Source organism: Erythrolamprus reginae, chromosome 3 (genome assembly GCF_031021105.1).
Source record: "Erythrolamprus reginae isolate rEryReg1 chromosome 3, rEryReg1.hap1, whole genome shotgun sequence".
Classification (NCBI taxonomy): Eukaryota; Metazoa; Chordata; class Lepidosauria; order Squamata; family Dipsadidae; genus Erythrolamprus; species Erythrolamprus reginae.
The window spans coordinates 113,815,628-113,834,605 of record NC_091952.1 but is presented as its reverse complement, the minus strand read 5'-3'; the positions used below and the strand labels follow the sequence as shown (position 1 = coordinate 113,834,605).

General features: G+C 38.2%; 1 protein-coding gene across 5 annotated transcripts; it reads right to left on the bottom strand.

The window, feature by feature from the left end:
- Positions 1-1,707: 1,707 nt before the first annotated feature.
- On the bottom strand, positions 1,708-18,960 carry HENMT1 (HEN methyltransferase 1). 5 transcript variants are annotated; one of them, XM_070746412.1, is made up of 7 exons: positions 18,592-18,960; positions 15,337-15,461; positions 11,068-11,180; positions 9,333-9,467; positions 7,472-7,654; positions 4,692-4,866; positions 1,708-2,709 (listed from the first exon to the last, which is right to left on the bottom strand). In XM_070746412.1, exons 2-7 carry the CDS (start codon positions 15,451-15,453, stop codon positions 2,239-2,241), a joined length of 1,194 nt encoding a protein of 397 aa, XP_070602513.1. In that variant the 5' UTR covers positions 15,454-15,461; positions 18,592-18,960; the 3' UTR covers positions 1,708-2,238. The 5 variants fall into 5 exon arrangements, with proteins under 5 accessions (XP_070602513.1, XP_070602510.1, XP_070602511.1 ...); XM_070746409.1 differs by having other exon boundaries at positions 18,405-18,933; XM_070746410.1 differs by having other exon boundaries at positions 15,337-15,478; positions 18,708-18,933.
- Positions 18,961-18,978: the final 18 nt, after the last annotated feature.

Below are 18,978 nucleotides of genomic sequence, written 5' to 3'. Positions count from 1 at the left end.
GCTAATGGAATATTTCAGCCTCAACAGTGAAGTATTTTAGTAAAGAAGAATTAGAGAGAATCAAATAGAGCTTGGCAATAAAAGATGCCAAGAAATGTATTTCTCTTAATATATTATAATAACCTGGTTAACCAGTTTGAAAAATACATGAAACATATTTTATAGTACAGGATACACAACTCATAAGGAACTTTGAAGGTGAAATATCCTCCCATTGCTTATATTGATGTCAGTACCTGTCACATACCATCTGACCCAGTTTTGTATTATATAACCATTTCAGAGTCTAAGATCTGAGCATGTGGTTATTTGTAGCTTTGCAGGGCCTCTTGATTCATATTTATCCTAACTGATTTCTATGGAACTTGACTATGGAACATAATATTGTAAATGCATTAAAATCGCCCTACTTCACACTGGCTCCTTTCTAGGTAAGACTCACCTGAAGGTGGTTGTTAATGATCTGGATGTGTTCCACACCACTTTTCATTCCTGGTCATTGGACTGAGGAACCACTACTTGTCCTAACTGATGTCCTTTATAAGGGTCTAGGAAAGGCAGTCTTCTTGGTTCTCCTTGATCTGTCTGCCGCTTTTCCTTTCCTGATTGCTTCTGGGTGCTACGTAGCACAGAATTAAGGATTTGATAGTACCGATTACAGCGACTGATGTTCTAATATGTGCATTTTATGCAGAAAGTAACTTCACGTTTACTGAATCTGGCTTTCTACTAGATTTGTTTGCCACGCTTATGTATCATACCAACAGAGATTCTTGACACAGCTAATTATAACTCACATTTTTTGCATGCTATTTTCATTTAATTTGAGCATTTTTATTCTATAATATTTTAAAATATTTTATGCTGCCTGGAATTTGTATGAGATGACCAGCTATACAAATATGATAAAATCCTGTTTTATCTGTAAAAATACTCACTAAATAAACTGTTATAGGAAGTTTTCCTTGAAATCATGCTAGTCTCCACTCTTCTCAAGAATATGGGGGAGGGCGAAGGATTGGATATAATTAGCATTATTATCTAATATAGTGTCACACCCTTAGCAATTTTAATATATGCAGACTTCAAGGGCCAAAATTCTGCATCCAACATGGGGAATTCTGGAAGTGAAACTCGAAACAACTTAAAAGTTGTGTAAGGTGAGAAACAGTACTAGTATTTAGGAAAGCATGCCAGTACTACTTGTATATGAAGGTAATAGAACTGTTCACTGCCACATTGGAAAAGTAGCATAAATGTTCATGCACTTCCCCATTGCTAGCAATCTTAGCAATATTTCAAAACTGCAATTATAGAAAAATCATTTGTCAACAATGAGGCTTTATATTTCTAAATATGGAATGAAGATATTTTATTGTATTTGAGGGAAAATATTTGATATAAACGAGTTTAATGACACCAAAGTGAGGGTTGCATCTTATCACTAACAGCATTTTATATTTAGAATGTCCATCACAAAAAAGAATTGTGGCAGGATCAGTTTCTGTCATTCCTGCAATGATAGAATTTGAAAGCAAGATCAAAACTATTTGTATAGTTATCCCCTCAAACCATCTGTACTGTTATTTCCAGCTGCAAATCAATCACTGCATGCTTGTCAATTTCAGAAACATGGAACATGTGATTGGGAAGTTATTTTGTAATACAGAAACAAGACATTTGGAGAAAAAGTTCAAAGGCATAATACATGATTGCAGGGGGTTTATTAAATACTTAATGTTCACCACATTTTAGTATTACCAGCAAATACGTCATTTTATCTAGTATATACTAATGATCTTTGGTACAGCAATCTCTATATTTTAGTACAAAACACCTTAAATTTTACTTTTTCCAGTATTGAAATTAGGAAAATCATTTTTAAAACATTTTAAATAACTATTTTTTTGCTTTGTGATTAGACTTACATCTTTTCATATGCATTCAAACATATTCAGAGTTGTAGTAAACTGTACTTCTTGTTCTAAGTTGTATTGCTTACTTGAGTTTGAATTTTTAATTTTTTGTTACACTTTTAAGGGAGGATTTCTCCCCTCCCCTTTAATTAGTATCTAATATAACATTACCTCATCCATTTTGTGGGCAACAGCCTCTTGGGAACAAACTATCTTCCTCAGGTGGAAAAAAAAACAAGTGCCACTCTTGGACACTAATGTGAAAATGTTACATCTGATTATAGTATTTAAGTCCAATTTTAAACCAGCAATTTCTAGTATTTCAATTACTAGACTGTTCTGTTTGTGACAGGACTGGTTCTTTTTCATTCTGATCATCCTGTCGTTCATCTTCATATTCCATCTCAATCATCACTGCAGAACCATCATGGTTTAGTGTAAGTTTGCCAGTTATGAGCTTACAGAGTTTTTCAAAAGTACCACAAAGTTGCCTCACTTTGGAAAAAGAAAAGATTTTTGCAAGAGGTACATAGATGACATTTTCCCTAGCCATTGTTTGCATAATTTTACTATCGGCTTCAGAGAAAGCAAAACCATCCAAATACCTCTGGAAATTGGATTGCTGAAATTGGGATTCTGTTCCAATAAGAGTGTCGCAGTGCTTTTTACATTCAGATTTTCTATAGTCCAGTTGTTTCTTTGCAATTATCTCTGCTGCTCGAAAAACTTCATTGACCACTGCAGTCTGCAAATATTTTTCATCTTTAAGACTTGGATATATGACTTTGAAAACCTTTCTCAAGAAAAAACAAAATTCGAAATATTTATATAGCACATCAATTAGTTAAAACCTTTACATATTTAGCTTTTTAGCACTATACACTATACTTTAAACTTTATGGCAAGTTTACAATACATCAGAATCAAATTATGAACAACTAGTACAGTGTTCCCTCGATTTCCGTGGGGGATGCGTTCCGAGACCGCCCACGAAAGTCGAATTTCCGCAAAGTAGAGATGCAGAAGTAAATACTGTATACCATTTTTGGCTATGAACAGTATCACAAGCCTTCCCTTAACACTAAACCCCTAAATTACCATTTCCCATTCCCTTAACAACCATTTACTCACCATTATTACTGGTACTCACCATTGAATATGACACTTAGTGGTCCTGATATTTATAAACATAATTATTTATTAACGATAATTATTATTTTTGTTATGTATTTGCAAAAATTATTAGTTTGGCGATGACATATGACGTCATCGGGTGGGAAAAACCGTGGTATAGGAAAAAAACAGCAAAGTATTTTTTAATTAATATTTTTTGAAAAACCGTGGTATAGGCTATTCGCGAAGTTCAAACCCGCGAAAGTCGAGGGAACACTGTATTTCTTTATAGTTTTCTGTGTAGATGCCCATCCCAATTTAAATGCACAATACGTAAAGATCCTTCCTGAGAGTTCTTCAATGGAAGGAAAAACATCAAAGAGTGCACCGAGTATTTCTTTTTTAGTGTCTACTTGTCATGGGCCACAATTTAGATTCAGAACTTCATTTGGCAACATTGTTCCATTTGAGCCTGTGGCTTGTCAGCCTCAGGAATCATCAAGCCATGCTGAACAACCACAGGTATCTCTTGATCAGTTGGAGCAGTGAGATGATGGCTACAACAACCCAATCCTCAGCCACAACACTTACAAATCAATGCTACTCAATTAGGCTCTTCACTAGGCAAAAGGCCAGGTCAAAATAATTGCTGATAATTGCCTGCAGATAGATTTATGTAGCCAACTTGCATTCAGCCTTCATTGGGATCAATCATTCAGAATTTCAGCTCATGACTCTTGTTCGTGTTTGCTTATTCTAATTGCCAATGGTGACTGAACTATTTTCTTAAGAAATGACATATAGATTGGAATTCCTGACTTAGTGACAAATTACTTGTGATGACAAATAGGAGACTAACGGCTCTGACAGGAGGTCTTTGATGCTGTTTGGGAGGCTCACAACGTGGGGTTCTGCATCAAAACCTCACATAAGGGCATTCAGATCAAACAGATCTATGTTAGAAGAAATTACTTCTTTGAACAGAAATAATCAATGCAATTCAGTACGATTATGTTGATTCCAGTAATGTGCTATATGTGTTCTAGTTCCAGTTACCATTCTTCGGTTTTGCTAGGGCGGTGCACTTTCCAGTAACAGTAGTATTCCCTACGTGCCCATCAACAGCTAATTGCACCTCTTGCAGAGAATGGTCTCTGAATCTAATGATGAAATATCAAATGCAATCCATTGCACAAGGCAAAATCATGATAAAACAAGCGTGGAAAAATCATAAAATTTGAACATCAGAAACGAATAACAAGCATAAGGACCCAGACAAATATGCTCAGAACAAGTAAAAAATACATAAAGCAGTATATCTTATCTGACATTTTGCACAAATAACAGTTATTACAGTCCACTGTTTACATGCTGATAGAAAATAAATTTCCTTAAACCTGAAATTTATTGCTAAGCAAGTATATATGTAGAACTATAAATATGCAAGATATAATTGTTTCATTGAGTAGATTTCATCTCATTTTTGACATATTTTACCTACAATTTGGGTCTTGGGAGCCAGCTCGCTTTTACAATTATTACAATGTCCTATTACAATGATTTCACAGTCAGCTTCAGACATGCAAAATCAATAGGGGAAGCACATTTACAGCTACCCTGACCTAAAGTATGTTTGATATAAAGAGGCGGAAGCCTACCTACCGTTTTATAAACACTTCTTTGATATTCTTCAAATTTCTCAGCCTTGACATTTCTTAGTTTTTTTCTTACAAACACTCCAATTTGTGTACAAAATCCAACATCCTTCCCATGAGGTGGTTCTCCTACTCCAGTAAACTCTACTGTGTAATCATAACGAGCAGCAACATCTGCAGCCCTAAATTTATGAGGAAAGAAAAATTAAATTTGAAGTGGTTGATTCTAACAAACATGCACATCACACATTCTAATCTTCTATGTCTACTCTTACATACTTTCAGTATGGAAATATCTTAAGTGCAACAAGAGAGCAAAAAGCTCAACAGAAGAAATTATTTTATTCACTTAGAGAGGAGTAGGCAAAGTTGGCTCTTTTATGACATATGGATCTCAACTCCCAGAATTTCTGACTGGCATGACTGGCTCAGGAATTCTGGGAGTTGAAGTCCACAAGTCATAGAAGAGCCAACTTTGCCTACCCCTGACTTAGAGTGTCACAACAATACATGGCCATGCTTATGAAAACGGGTCAAGAAAGAAAGAAGGAAGGAAAAGTAAGACTTTATGGTAGGAAGGACACCCTATTTCTCCTTTTCCATTATCACTGCAATGGGAATGTACCTGCTAAAGCAGTGACGTGGACATCTTTGACTACTGGAAATAAAGCTACAATTTTATCATGCTTCCTACATGCAAAGCTGGTAATCAAAAAATTGTCTCCCCGGTTTTGCAGTGCTTCTTTTGGTTTGTTTGTTTTTTTACAACATATTTGGAAGCAAATAGGGCTGACGCTAACAACTCTTAATTCTGTAGCCTCAAAAAGAGAAAGGCAGCAACTTCCAGGTAGTGGCCATCTCTACTTCATACTATTAAACATGCAGCAAATGGCTTAAACCGCTCACTAATAGGCTTTCACAGATAAAAAAGAATTTTGGTATGTTGAATCTAGGAGCAATAATGAAGCAAAAGTAAATTCAACAGCAATCAGACAGTATTTCTGAATATCACTAGACAATCCTTTTCAAGATAACTTATTTCTAACAGAAAGGTTAAGATGATAAATTTCACTTTAATACATTTCTTTTAAAAATCTGGGTTCCTACAAATATGTCGAATGGATGTGATTGACCTGTTATATCATTTTCTACTTATTTTCTACTCATTGGGGTTATTGTTAAATCAACTAGATATGATAACCCTAAATACAAAACACTATCACTCCTGTGGTTTTTGTTTTCTTTTACTGTCATCATTTCAAAACTGGTGACAGTAAAATATTATTGGTCTGATTTTCATTATTTCCTGCTTCATTAATAGAATCAATTTAAAGTACTGGTGTTAATGTACAAATTACATTATTCTTTGGGACTAAATTATTTGAAGATTTTTATTCCTGCACATACCTACTCATACACTGTCATCTTTAGGGAAGGCAGCACTTCCCAACTGTAGTGATACACTGTTAAGTTCTACCATTTCTCTCTCTACTACTGGGAAATGACTTTCTACAGGGGGTGGACAAAGAAATGGAAACATCTTGAAAAATCATCAAAATATCTTTTAATATGGTGTTGGTCCAACTTTTGCGGCAAATACAGCCTCAATTCTCCAAGGTATTGATTCATACAAATTGTGAATTGTTTCCAAATGAATTTTAGCCCATTCTTCAGTTAAAGCACCCTCCAGTTCTTTTAGAGACGATGGTAGTGGAAATGTCTTCTTACTTGAATCTCTAAAATCGACCATAAATGCTGAATAATGTTGGTCTGGTGATTGTGGTTGCCAGATGAGATGCTGAACTTCATTAGAATGTCCCTCATGCCATTCTTTAACAATTCTTCCTCTATGGATTGGTGCATTATCATCTTAAAAGATGCCATCCCCTCTGGAAACAGTTCTTGAACCATAGGATGAATTTGGTCAGCCAAAATTCCTAAATAGTGATGGCTGTTAATTATTCCATGAAGGGAAATCATTGGCCTGGCAGATTTCCAAGAAATAGCACCCCAGATCATCACTGAACCCCCACCGTGTTTGACGGTTGGGAGAAGGCAGTCTGGATGAAATTATTCTCCAGACGTAAACATGGCCGGAGGTCGGAAAAAGGGTAAACAATGCTTGAGGGACCATTTCTGGTGGTTTCTACACCACTCTAAACGCTTTGAAACATTTGTCTTTGAGAGCAGAGGTTTTCTAATTGCAGCTCTTCCATGGAATCCAGATTTGTGAAGCTCCCTTCAAACAGTTTTTGTAGAAACTGAGTTCTGTACGTGTATATTGAGCTCTGCAGTGATTTTAGGAGCTGCAGCCTTGCGATCCGCTCTAACAATTCACTTTAGAGTCCGACAGACAACTTTGATTTTTGACCAGACCTGTGCTTGGCTGAGGACGTTTTCCCTTCTCTTTCAAAAGCAGTCATTACTTTTGAGACATTACCTCTTGAAACGCCAAACATTTGGGCATTTTCTGTTACACTAGCGCCTGTCAAGTTTTGATTGATTTGAACACAGTTTAATGATTTTGTTGCTCTTAGACTTTTTGTATTTTTAGTAGTATTGTTTTAATGTCTGTTTTCATATCTGCTTTAAAGTAGTGCAAGCCTGGGAATAGTTAAAGGTACCATTTTCAAAATAACATCAGCGAGGAAGAAAAGAGAACCACCATACATTCAGAATTATAGTGGCTAATGGTTTGTTTCCTTGCATTTTAGTTTTACATTGAAATATCCGTATCTGTTCTTTATTCTTTCACCACAAAACTTCTACAAGATTGAAGGAACTTACCAGTTCTGAAATTGTGCTCGATTCCATTCAAACTTATGATCTGGATGTCTAAATAACGATACAATTGGAAGTAAATAATTGAATTCTGAGTTTGGTGTGCTAATTACAATCATGGCTGGAGACATGAAACCAAATACTACTTCTGGAAATTTCTCAAGCTCTTTTGCCTCTAGGTGTTCTATTCTGTAAGTACAAAATTGTGAAAAACATATTTTTACTTCTCAGATCAAGTGAATATATTTACTTTAACAATTAACGAGTCTGCGGAGAGGGGCGGCATACAAATCTAATAAATAATTAAATAAATAATCAAATAAATAAATATTGCAGGATTTCAATGCAATTGTTACAATGAAATGATTCAGAGAACAGAATTGATGACCAATATTCAAATGTTGGACAGATGAAGAAACCGGAGTAGGAGAAATAGGACCACTGTTCTGCTTACCCTGAATCACAAATTAACTTTAATATACTGCACTGCCAGTATAAAAATTGGGCTTTTATACTTCTTTACTTCCAGATCATATTTGCATTGTTCTCTAGTCTAAGAAATTAGAAAACTAAGAGAAGACAGTACTTATTTATGAAACTTTGCCAAGAACAAGGAAATAGAAACATCCTAGATCATAATCCTTTGAATCATTCTTTCAGAGATATTTCTTCACCAATTTCCTTAATGCCTTCAACAATGATAGAACTAGACCCACTCCGAGTCTCCGGAGAGGGGCGGCATACAAATCTAATAATAATAAATAATAATAATAATAATAATAATAATAATAATAATAATGTTCTGCCTTCACTGGAAAAGGCAGGATGGATTTAAAGACGTAGCTGCAGACAGCCCATTCTGAATTGCATAGCAGAGTCAAATATCAGCACAGGAAATGGTTTATGACATTTTGCATTAGATCATAAACTTATTATTATAATTTTGATGTCATAAAAGGTTTTATAAAATTTCTTCCACAAGAGCCATGGGTCCTTATTCGGGTCTTTTCCCGTGTAAGGTTGATAGAATCCTGGTGACGTTTCGACAAGGTCACACTTGTCATCTTCAGGCTGGTGTTTTTGGCTTTGCGCTCGGGCGAACACAAAGCACAAAGCCGAACGCACGAGCCTGAAGATGATGAGTGGGACCTTGTCGAAACATCGCCAGGATTCTATCAACCCTACACAGGAAAAAACCCGAATATGCCAAGATCTACATATATGTATACATATATATATATATACATACATACATACATATATATCTATCTGTCTGTCTGTCTACATGCATACATGTGTGTGTGTTAGTCATCTAAGTTTGCTTTTTAAACATTCATCAACTACCGTATTTTTCAGAATATAAGACGTACCTTTTTCCTCTCTAGAGGCTGAAAATTTGGGTGCATCTTATACTCTGAATATAGCTTTTTTTAAAGCTTTTTTCCCAGCCCTAACTAGGTGCTAACGATGTTCACAGCTCTTACCAGCTTGCATGCTGTTTCATTGCTACTCTCTCTGAAGAATGTTTTTGCTGCCATAAGTCTTTGCAGCCTTCTTTTCATTGCTCTACATGCTCGGAATAAGTTTCTTTCCACCCCTAACCAGGTGCTAACTATGTTCCCAGCTCTTACTGGCTTGCAGGCTCCTTATTTGTTACTCTCTCTGAATAAGGTTTTTTTAAAGCCCTAACCAGGGGATAAAATAAAGTGCTGAAGCTGAGCAGACTAAGGACGCTAGTCAGATGAATACTTGGTAGGCAGAGTTTTTCCCCTTATTTTCCTCCCCAAAAGCTAAGGTTCGACTTATATTCTGGTGCATCTTATATTCCAAAAAATATGGTAAAATGAAATAACAAAGGAATACCCACAGTTCAATGCAGGTTACCATATCAAAGCCAAGCATATAAGGATCTTGGTGAGCAACCGAACCCTGAAGAAGTGTGACTGTCAGCTGTCTTTCACTTGGCTGAAGATAGTCACTAGGAAGAGGAGACAACATATACCTGGAAACAAATACATTACACAGAATGAAAGCACTGTGTTGTCTACACATCTTCCCTTTTCACCTTGGGAGTGCTGTAAATCATGAATGCATAATTCAGCTTCAGTCATTCAACATGAAAGAAAACTGTGTAAGTAAAAATACTTGAGTTTTAATATTCTCTTCCATCCAGTACATTATTGGTACAATCTGAATAATGTCTGGCTGATTTATGAATGACATGGATACTGTTTCTTTGGATACCAAGAGATCTCTTTCATCTATCATCATATTTTTTGTGACATGCAATGGGGAAAAAAAGTATTTAATCAGACACCAATTGTGCAAGTTCTCCCACTTAAAAAGATGAGAGGCCTGTAATTGACATCATAGGTAGACCTCAACCATGAGAGACAACATGAGAAAATACATTCAGAAAATCACATTGTCTGATTTTTAATGAATTTATTTGCAAATTATGGTGGAAAATAAGTATATAAGACAGTAAGTAAGTAAGTAAGTAAGGAAGGAAGGGAGGGAGGGAGGGAGGGAGGGAAGGAAAGAAAGGAAGGAAAGAAAGGAAGGAAAGAAAGGAAGATAGGTAGGTAATTTTGGGGCACACAACCTTGTTTTCCCCAAATTACCGTGTTTTTTGGTGTACAAGATGCACCTTTTCACCTCAAAAAAGTGTTTCAAATACTGACTGCATTTTATACACCGATTGTTGCATGCGGGGGAGTTGGGTGATGACGGCAACGGCAACAACGGGTGGAATTAGAGAGCTGATTCTGCCTGAGAAAATCTGCAGCCGCCAGTTTTTCTTGCAGCAGTCAGGAGAGGCTTTTCCATAGTCCGGTGGTGGCGTTGCAGCTTCTCACATGGTCCAGCAATGGTGGCTTTCCTGTAGTCCTGCAGCAGCCGCTTCTCATGTGGTTTGGCGGCAGTTGGCTTCCACTGCAGCCACCAAAATATGGGAAAACTGCCGCCGCCGCACCACAGGAAAGTCATCGCCGCTGCTGCTGGCAACCTCTGCTTCTCCAGCATGCAAGCTTCAGCCTCCGCCCCCTCGAGTGCGGTTCACTCCCTCACAGTGTGGCTGACTGGCAGCAAGGATGTTCACCTCCAGCAGCCTCAGCTAGCGCTGGCTGCTGCTTCCGCACCTCAAAACATCGCCTGGTCCATTTGCCAGGACTCTATATAATACTACACCATTTGGTTCAGAATACTTTTTTCCTTGCTTTCCTGCTCTAAAATCTAGGTGCATCTTATACACCAAAAAAATATGGTAACTAAAATATTTGACTTACATGTTTTCTTTTTTAAAATTAAATTTTATTAGTTTTCAAATCTTTTATTTAATATACCGGTAACTTACAATAATTTTTGAGCAATTCTATATTGTTACAAAGTTCCATTTTTGTTTAAGCATTGATGCTCTACACTTAATCTTATTTCATTTATCATTATTATAAACACATTTGTGTTTACATATTTACGTATTATGGTACTTTTTTAGCTATTGCTTTGCTTTTTTCCAAGTTCAATTCACTGATACCATTGTTCACATGTATTATAATAGTCCAAATCTTTTTGGCCCTGTAATTCTATTGTAATCGACTTACATGTTGTCTTTCATTGCTCCTTCACTGATATCTAGCCCAACAAGTTCTTCAATACAACTACAGAATTTCAGCATCCAAAGTAGTCTACAATCAGCACATCCCAAATCTGCTACCTGTTAATTTGAAATTAATATAGTTCCTAAAAACACACATAAGACTTATTTGACAGAGTTTTCTTACATAATGAAAATGAAGGCTGATTTAATCCTAGGCTTGATTAGAGTTTATTATGTGGTGACAGAGGACTGTGATCTACAGCACTGTAAAAAAATTGCTGTGATATTTTTAAGGGAACAATATCCTATTACTTGCTTTTATACAGCAACTGTATGCAAAAATTATCATGCATATATTAGAAAAACATATTAAAAATTGCACAGGTATATGACTACTAAAAATGAACCTTGCTTACCTAAAACTAGAATATCTCTAATTTAATAGGTTCACACATCCCATTAAGCAATTATTATTTTAATCCAGTTAAAGAAGCCATACTATGCCATAAACCATACTATAATGTGTTTTTTTTAATTTAGCAAAACACACATATATGCATCCACATATATACATAGATACACACACCGTATTTTTCAGACTATAAGAAGCACCAGATTATTTATTTATTTATTTATTTATTTATTTTTTATTTATTTATTGGATTTGTATGCCGCCCCTCTCCGTAGACTCGGGGCGGCTAACAACAGTAATAAAAAACATCATATGAATCCAATACTAAAACAACTAAAAAACCCTTATTGTAAAACCAAACATCCCTACAAACATAACATGCATAAATTGTAAAGGCCTAGGGGGAAAGAATATCTCAGTTCCCCCATGCCTGACGGCAGAGGTGGGTTTTAAGGAGCTTACGAAAGGCAAGGAGGGTGGGGGCAATTCTAATCTCCGGGGGGAGTTGGTTCCAGAGGGCCAGGGCCGCCACAGAGAAGGCTTTTCCCCTGGGCCCCACCCAATGACATTGTTTTGTTGACGGGACCCGGAGAAGGCCACCTCTGTGGGACCTAACCGGTTGCTGGGATTCATGCGGCAGAAGGCGGTCTCGTAGATACCCTGGTCTGGTGCCATGAAGGGCTTTATAGGTGATGACCAACACTTTGAATTGTGACCGGAAACTGATCGGCAACCAATGCAGACTGCGGAGTGTTGGTGTTACATGGGCATTTTGGGGAAAGCCCATGATAGCTCTCGCAGCTGCATTCTGCACGATCTGAAGTTTCCGAACACTTTTCAAAGGTAGCCCCATGTAGAGAGCATTACAGTAGTCAAGCCTCGAGGTGATGAGGGCATGAGTGACTGTGAGCAGTGACTCCCGGTCCAAATAGGGCCGCAACTGGTGCACCAGGCGAACCTGGGCAAATGCCCCCCTCACCACAGCTGAAAGATGTTTCTCTAATGTGAGCTGTGGATCGAGGAGGACGCCCAAGTTGCGGACCCTCTCCGAGGGGGGTCAATAATTCCCCCCCCCCCAGGGTGATGGACGGACAGATGGAATTGTCCTTGGGAGGCAAAACCCACAGCCACTCCGTCTTATCAGGGTTGAGTTTGAGTCTGTTGACACCCATCCAGGCCCCAACAGCCTCCAAACACCAGCACATCACTTCCACTGCTTCGTTGACTGGACATGGGGTGGAGATGTAAAGCTGGGTATCATCAGCGTACTGATGATATGTCACCCCATGCCCTTGGATGATCTCACCCAGCGGTTTCATGTAGATATTAAATAGCAGGGGGGAGAGGACCGACCCCTGAGGCACCCCACAAGGGAGAGACCTTGGAGTCGACCTCTGACCCCCCACTAACACCAACTGCGACCGACTGGAGAGGTAGGAGAACCACTGAAGAACAGTGCCTCCCACTCCCAACCCCTCCAGCCCGCGCAGAAGGATACCATGGCCGATGGTATCGAAAGCCGCTGAGAGGTCAAGGAGCATCAGGACAGAGGATAAACCCCTGTCCCGGGCCCGCCAGATATCATCCATCAACGCGACCAAAGCAGTTTCCGTGCTGTAACCGGGCTTGAAACCCGACTGCTGGGGACCTAGATAATCGGCTTCTTCCAAGGACCGCTGGAGCTGGAACGCCATCACCTTCTCAACAACCTTCCCCATAAAGGGAAGGTTGGAGACTGGACGATAGTTATTAAGTACGGCTGGGTCCAGGGAAGGCTTCTTGAGGAGGGGGTGTACAAGCACCTCCTTATAGGGTGCTGGAAAGGCCCCACTCCCCAAGGAAGCATTGACAATCTCCTGGACCCAGCTCCGTGTCACCTCCCTGCTGGCCGAAACCAGCCAGGAGGGACACGGATCCAGTAAGCAGGTGGCGGAACTCACAGCTCCAATGGCCTTGTCCACTTCATCAAGTGTCACCAGATCAAACTCTTCCCAGACAGGTGGACAAGTACGTGCCCCAGTCACCTCGATAAAATGCACCTTAATTTTGGGGGAAGAAAACAAGGAAAAGGCTGATTGGCAGGTGGATCAGCCTCCAAGAATACCCCCAATCAGCTGTTCCCAGCGGTGAATTTTAGCAACAAGTTAACTACTTTTTTTCAGCTCAGCCTCTAAAACTTCCACTTGAGAGGCCGAGAGGGTCTTCATTCGGTGTATAAGACACATCCAGATTTTCACACTCTTTTTTTCAGGGGGGGAGAAGCTGCGTATTATACTCCAAAAATATGGTGTATCTATGTATATGTGTGTGTGTGTTCAACTAACATTTATGTATACATAGTAATTATGTGTTTCAGTAGACATACTATTTTCCGTACTAATTTCTACTTTCTACTAACATTCAATAAAATAACCATGTTAAAAATGTTCTGTATCTATCCATCATCTCTTGCCCTTTTTTGAATTTCAAGTCTTATTAACTTTTTGGTGATTTCCTGTTTTTCCTCTGGTATCTTGTAACTTCTTTTATCCCGTTTATTTAATTTAAATATTTCCCCTGCCACAGTATCTCTTTCTTGATGTTGAATCTCTAGTACACCCATCCACAGATCCCCTATTATTTTTAGGGAATCGTTCTCTTTATTCTCTTTTATATTTTGAACTCTTAAAAAAGATATTCTATTTCTTCCTTGTTAAAAATTATTGCTCTCTCCCATCTTTTTTGTCTGCTTGTATAATTTTTGGAATTATCTCCTCTATTCTTTCCTCATTTCTTTCTGGATTCTCAGTTTCTGAATGTTTTGTTCGTTTTTTATAGACATTTACTGGGGTTTTCCTAATCTCCCAGTATCAATTGTATCATCACCCTATGATTCCTTGTTATTCTCCCTTAATACATTGAAACATCAATATTTCTTTATACACTCCATTTGTTTGCCTCCTCTGAGAATTTTTGCTGGTATACTACACCAATCACTGTTCAATATGCCACCAAAATTTCAATATCCCAATTGTCCAGAAACGCCTAAAACACCAGTATTAATAAAATTTACATAGTCCTGGATCTGTTCCTAACAATCCTCTAAATTTATAGTACTTAAAATTTTCCAATTTGCATCTTCTAAATTTTTAAGTCTTATTCAATTTTTCTTCTTTTGCTTTGTAGAATGTTCTATCAGATCGTCTTAATAATCCAAATTGGCCCACCAAATTTCCCCAGATGTCTTTAGTCCACAAAGTTAAATATTCCATTTCAAGGCTGTTTCTTGTTAATTGTCTTCAAATGGCTCGCTAAACTGTGGCTTTTCAATAAACTATTATTAGGACAACAAACTTGTGACTTCAGATTATATCACTTAACCACTACCCTTTCTTTTTCTGATCTGAGTAAGGATCTGCTGTTTTATTAAAATGCTTTTTCAGAGGCTCTACTTGAATAATAACCACAATATTTAAAATGTACACCCCTCAGCACTGTGTTTCTCAATCTGTGCTCTGCGATGCGTTGAACAACCATAACACAATATTTTACTAAACAAAACTGTAAAACTGTCTAACTATTCTGGGGTTCTTACAGTGCAGAGTTTGGGAACTACTAGAGGTTCCATGGGATAAGAAAGTTTAGGAACCTTTACCTTAGTGTAAAAATTACTAAACACTAAAAAAATATACAATTTATACTATTCATGACAAATACATAAATCCTCCATATATTAGTTGTTTGGAGTCTTCCTATAGTATTACAATCCCTAATTCAATTTTTTAACTGTGTTTTATCACAGCAAAGTAATAACTTTAAAGATTAGACTTTTAATGCAGTCAGACATACTGTACTGAAAAATAATAGTTTACACATACTAACCTTTTTAGGTTTATGTTTATCCACCAACTGCTTAATAAAATAGTAACGTTGCTTATACAATGGTGGTGTAAATGTAATAATCCTCACAAGGTCATCTTTTTTCATTGTTACATCCATATTCAAAACTAAGAACAAAAAATAGCTTGATTTATTTATTTGATTTTATTTTTATGCCGCCCTTCTCCTTAGACTTAAAATTATGCCGCCCTTCTCCTTAGACTCGGGGCGGCTTACAACATGTTAGCAATAGCACTTTTTAACAGAGCCAGCATATTGCCCCCACAATCCAGGTCCTCATTTTACCCATCTCGGAAGGATGGAAGGGTGAGTCAACCTTGAGCTGGTGATGAGATTTGAACCGCTGACCTACAGATCTACAGTCAGCTTTAGTGGTCTGCAGTACAGCACTCTATCTGCTGCGCCACCCCGGCTATACAGTCTCTGAATTGTAAGTTTATTTAGAGAGTTAAGAGCAGCATTGAAAAAAGTGAGTCGACAGCTTTTTCACACATACCATTGCAGCATTCTCAGGGTCACATGACATGGTAAGCCGCTTGGCAAAGTGACTCATATTTATGATAGTTGCAGCAACCCAGGGTATTGTGATAATCTTTTGTGGCCTTCTGACAAGCAAACACAATGGGGAAGCCAGATTCACTTAATAATCATGCTACTAACTTAATTGCAGGAATTCACTTAACAATTGTGGCAGGAAAGGTCATCAAATGGGGCAAAATTCACCTAACAAATGTCTTAACTTAGCAACAGAAATGTTGGGTTCAATTTTGGCCATAAATCAAGAAGCTTCTGTAGTCTCAGAAACTCTTGTGCAAATTGAGATCCAATTTAATATATAATTTATAATTTAAACACATATATACAACCATCTGTTTTCTTTTGTCATTATGGTTATCAAAATTTCTTTCACATTCCTTTTTCCTATAGAATTAATCTGCAACTCTTGATATAAATCAGGTTTAAATCCTTATTTATACATCATTAAGTAATTCAATTGACACTGAACTTCTTTGGAATTTTTTGACAAAATAGGATCATTGATCTTCATTTTCTGTACTTAGTTAGGCCTTTTATTGGAACACAGAATAAAAAATAAGACTTTTTTCACTTAAGCTCAGATAGCAGATAATTATGATAAATCTAAAGCAACTGTGTTTAAAGATGAAATGCCACATAGTAATAGCCAATAAAATAGAACAAAATTCCTCATATCACTGTCTTGGAATTTTCAGTGGTTTTGGTTGATTGAATTCTAATGTGAAAGCACTAAACCTAAAGACTTTGGATTTTTGATCAGAGGCAGGAGTGGTGTCCCCTGCAACACAACCAGCAACTGACTTCCACCACCCCGACTCATCCCTGCATTTCTTAACTGGGACACCTTCTGCTTAATAACCTGCAGGCTTGCAGTTAACAATTGGGATTGTTATATTTTAAAATATCTTATTTCATTGTTCTCTGCAAGTAATTAAGAGTCTAAAAATGGCATGATTAAAATAGATTCTCTAATCTCCAGACCTTTCTTGCCACTTGGGTCTCCTCTTTTCTACTTTAAAGCCCCTATTTTTTCCCCTTCTATCAGAGAAATGAATTTATCCAAATGTTGTAAACATTCCCTTTCTCACACAGTGGGATTTTATCCTCAATCACAAGCAAGAAGCTAATGTGACTACACTGGTACTTCTACTTAAGAACTTTTCTAGATAAGAACCGGGTGTTCAAGATTTTTTTGCTGTTCTTAAGAACCATTTTCTACTTAAGAACCACAGCCTGGAAAAATTTCCTTTTTAATTTTTTTTAAAATTAGTTTTAATTACAATATAAGACTCACACAACATAAAACAAGTGTTCACAAAACAGCCTGGAAAAATTTCCCAGGACATTTGAGAGCGGCACAAAGGCCTGGCCAGTTTCCTGCCATTCCCCCTTTAATCCTGGCCATCTCAGGCTTTTCTGGGCTGCCAGAGGAGCCTTTCGGTGGTGCTTAAGGACGCTTTGGCAGTCCAGAGTGAATGGAGCGTTTTCCTTTCTCGGGGCGTTTGGAGAGGGAATAAACCACTGTGGTGTGGTGACACCCTCACGCTGCCTCCCATACACCCGGCACAAGGTTGCCTCCCAGAGCCTGTAGGCACGGAAAGGCAAAAGGGAGTGCTTCGCCCTGGCCGAATCAACTCGGCTGCAGCCAAACCGAGGAGTCACCACAATGAAGGAAAGGCGGCGGCTACAAAGCGAGGGAGAGGAGAGGAGCCCTTCAGCATGGGTAGGAAGAAGGTAGCAGCAGCCACCTTTCGGTCAAAGGAGCGGGAGGTTCCCCACTCTTGCCCGCCTGAGTTTCTCTGGCAGTGTATGGGAGGCAGCCTCGCGCCCGGTGTATGAGAGGTGCGTGCGCCTCTTCGCCCCCTCAGAATCCTTTTTTTAAAGCCTTAAAGTTTTGGATTTTTTTGATTCACCTCACCTTCTTCCTTCAGCAGTGACTCTCCTCCTCCCAAATTCCGAGCTTTTATTTCTTTCCTAATAATGGGTTTGCACACTTTATTTGCTTTTACATTGATTCTTATGGAAAAAATTGCTTCTACTTACAAACTTTTCTACTTAAGAACCTGGTCACAGAACAAATTAAGTTCTTAAGTAGAGGTACCACTGTATCTTTTTCTAATCTGAACTCTTTTTAAGTACAAACCATTTACAGTACATAAGAAGCCCAAGGAAACTGGGTCCATTTTATATCCCTCTCTCCCCCAGCTACCCGAGTCAACTGTGTGGTCAAGTGGAGCAAATTCACAAGAACTTGTCAATTTTTTTAAAGTTAAAAGATAAATCTTTAATATATTAAAGATTTATTTAATATATTAAAGATTATTATTACTATTACTATAGTGTAAAAATCTGTTTTCAGTAAATTTAGTCTATTATTTCCATGGTTAGAAACTAAACTCCTGCTTGGGCAAGGGGTTGAACTAAATGACCTACAAGCTCTCTTCCAACTCTAATTAATTAACTGATTAATTAATTAAATTAATAATCAATAAGAGAAGTCTCTTGAAAAGCACCTTTGGGACAACCACGGTCTGAACGACTGAGAATCTCCATAGACTTTTTTTTATCATTCTACTTTTCAAAAATCTGTATACCCTTTTTTTTAAAAAAGATATTTTTATATCATTTTTTAAGCCTATCGGTCAAGCGCGTTTAAGACCTTGCTAAAAGGTTCAAATAAATGGCCGGGTTTGCACGCACCGCCTAATCCTTGCGCTACAACTTTTTAACAATTCAGTTATGGTGCCTGACGCGCTTGAAAAAGACTGAAGACCCTCAACAGTCCGAGCCGAGTTTATAACACCGCCCTCGGCTACCAAACGGTCAGCTTCATTGCAATTCCGCGCGTCTTCTCAAACACAGCCAAAGGAAACGCCACCACCGCCGCCACCTTCTCAATTAATCCGTTCTACTATTGCTACGTGAAACGCCAGGCTTTGCAATAATGCGAGCGGGCGGGCCTCGCGCGTGCTCTCCGAGGCCAACCGAAGGGACGTCGCACGCACTGCTTCTTCCTCCTTCGAAGGCTTTCCGAGTCGGCCCAATCAGCTCCTCTTCTCAGCCCCCACCCCCATCCAAGGGCTGCGA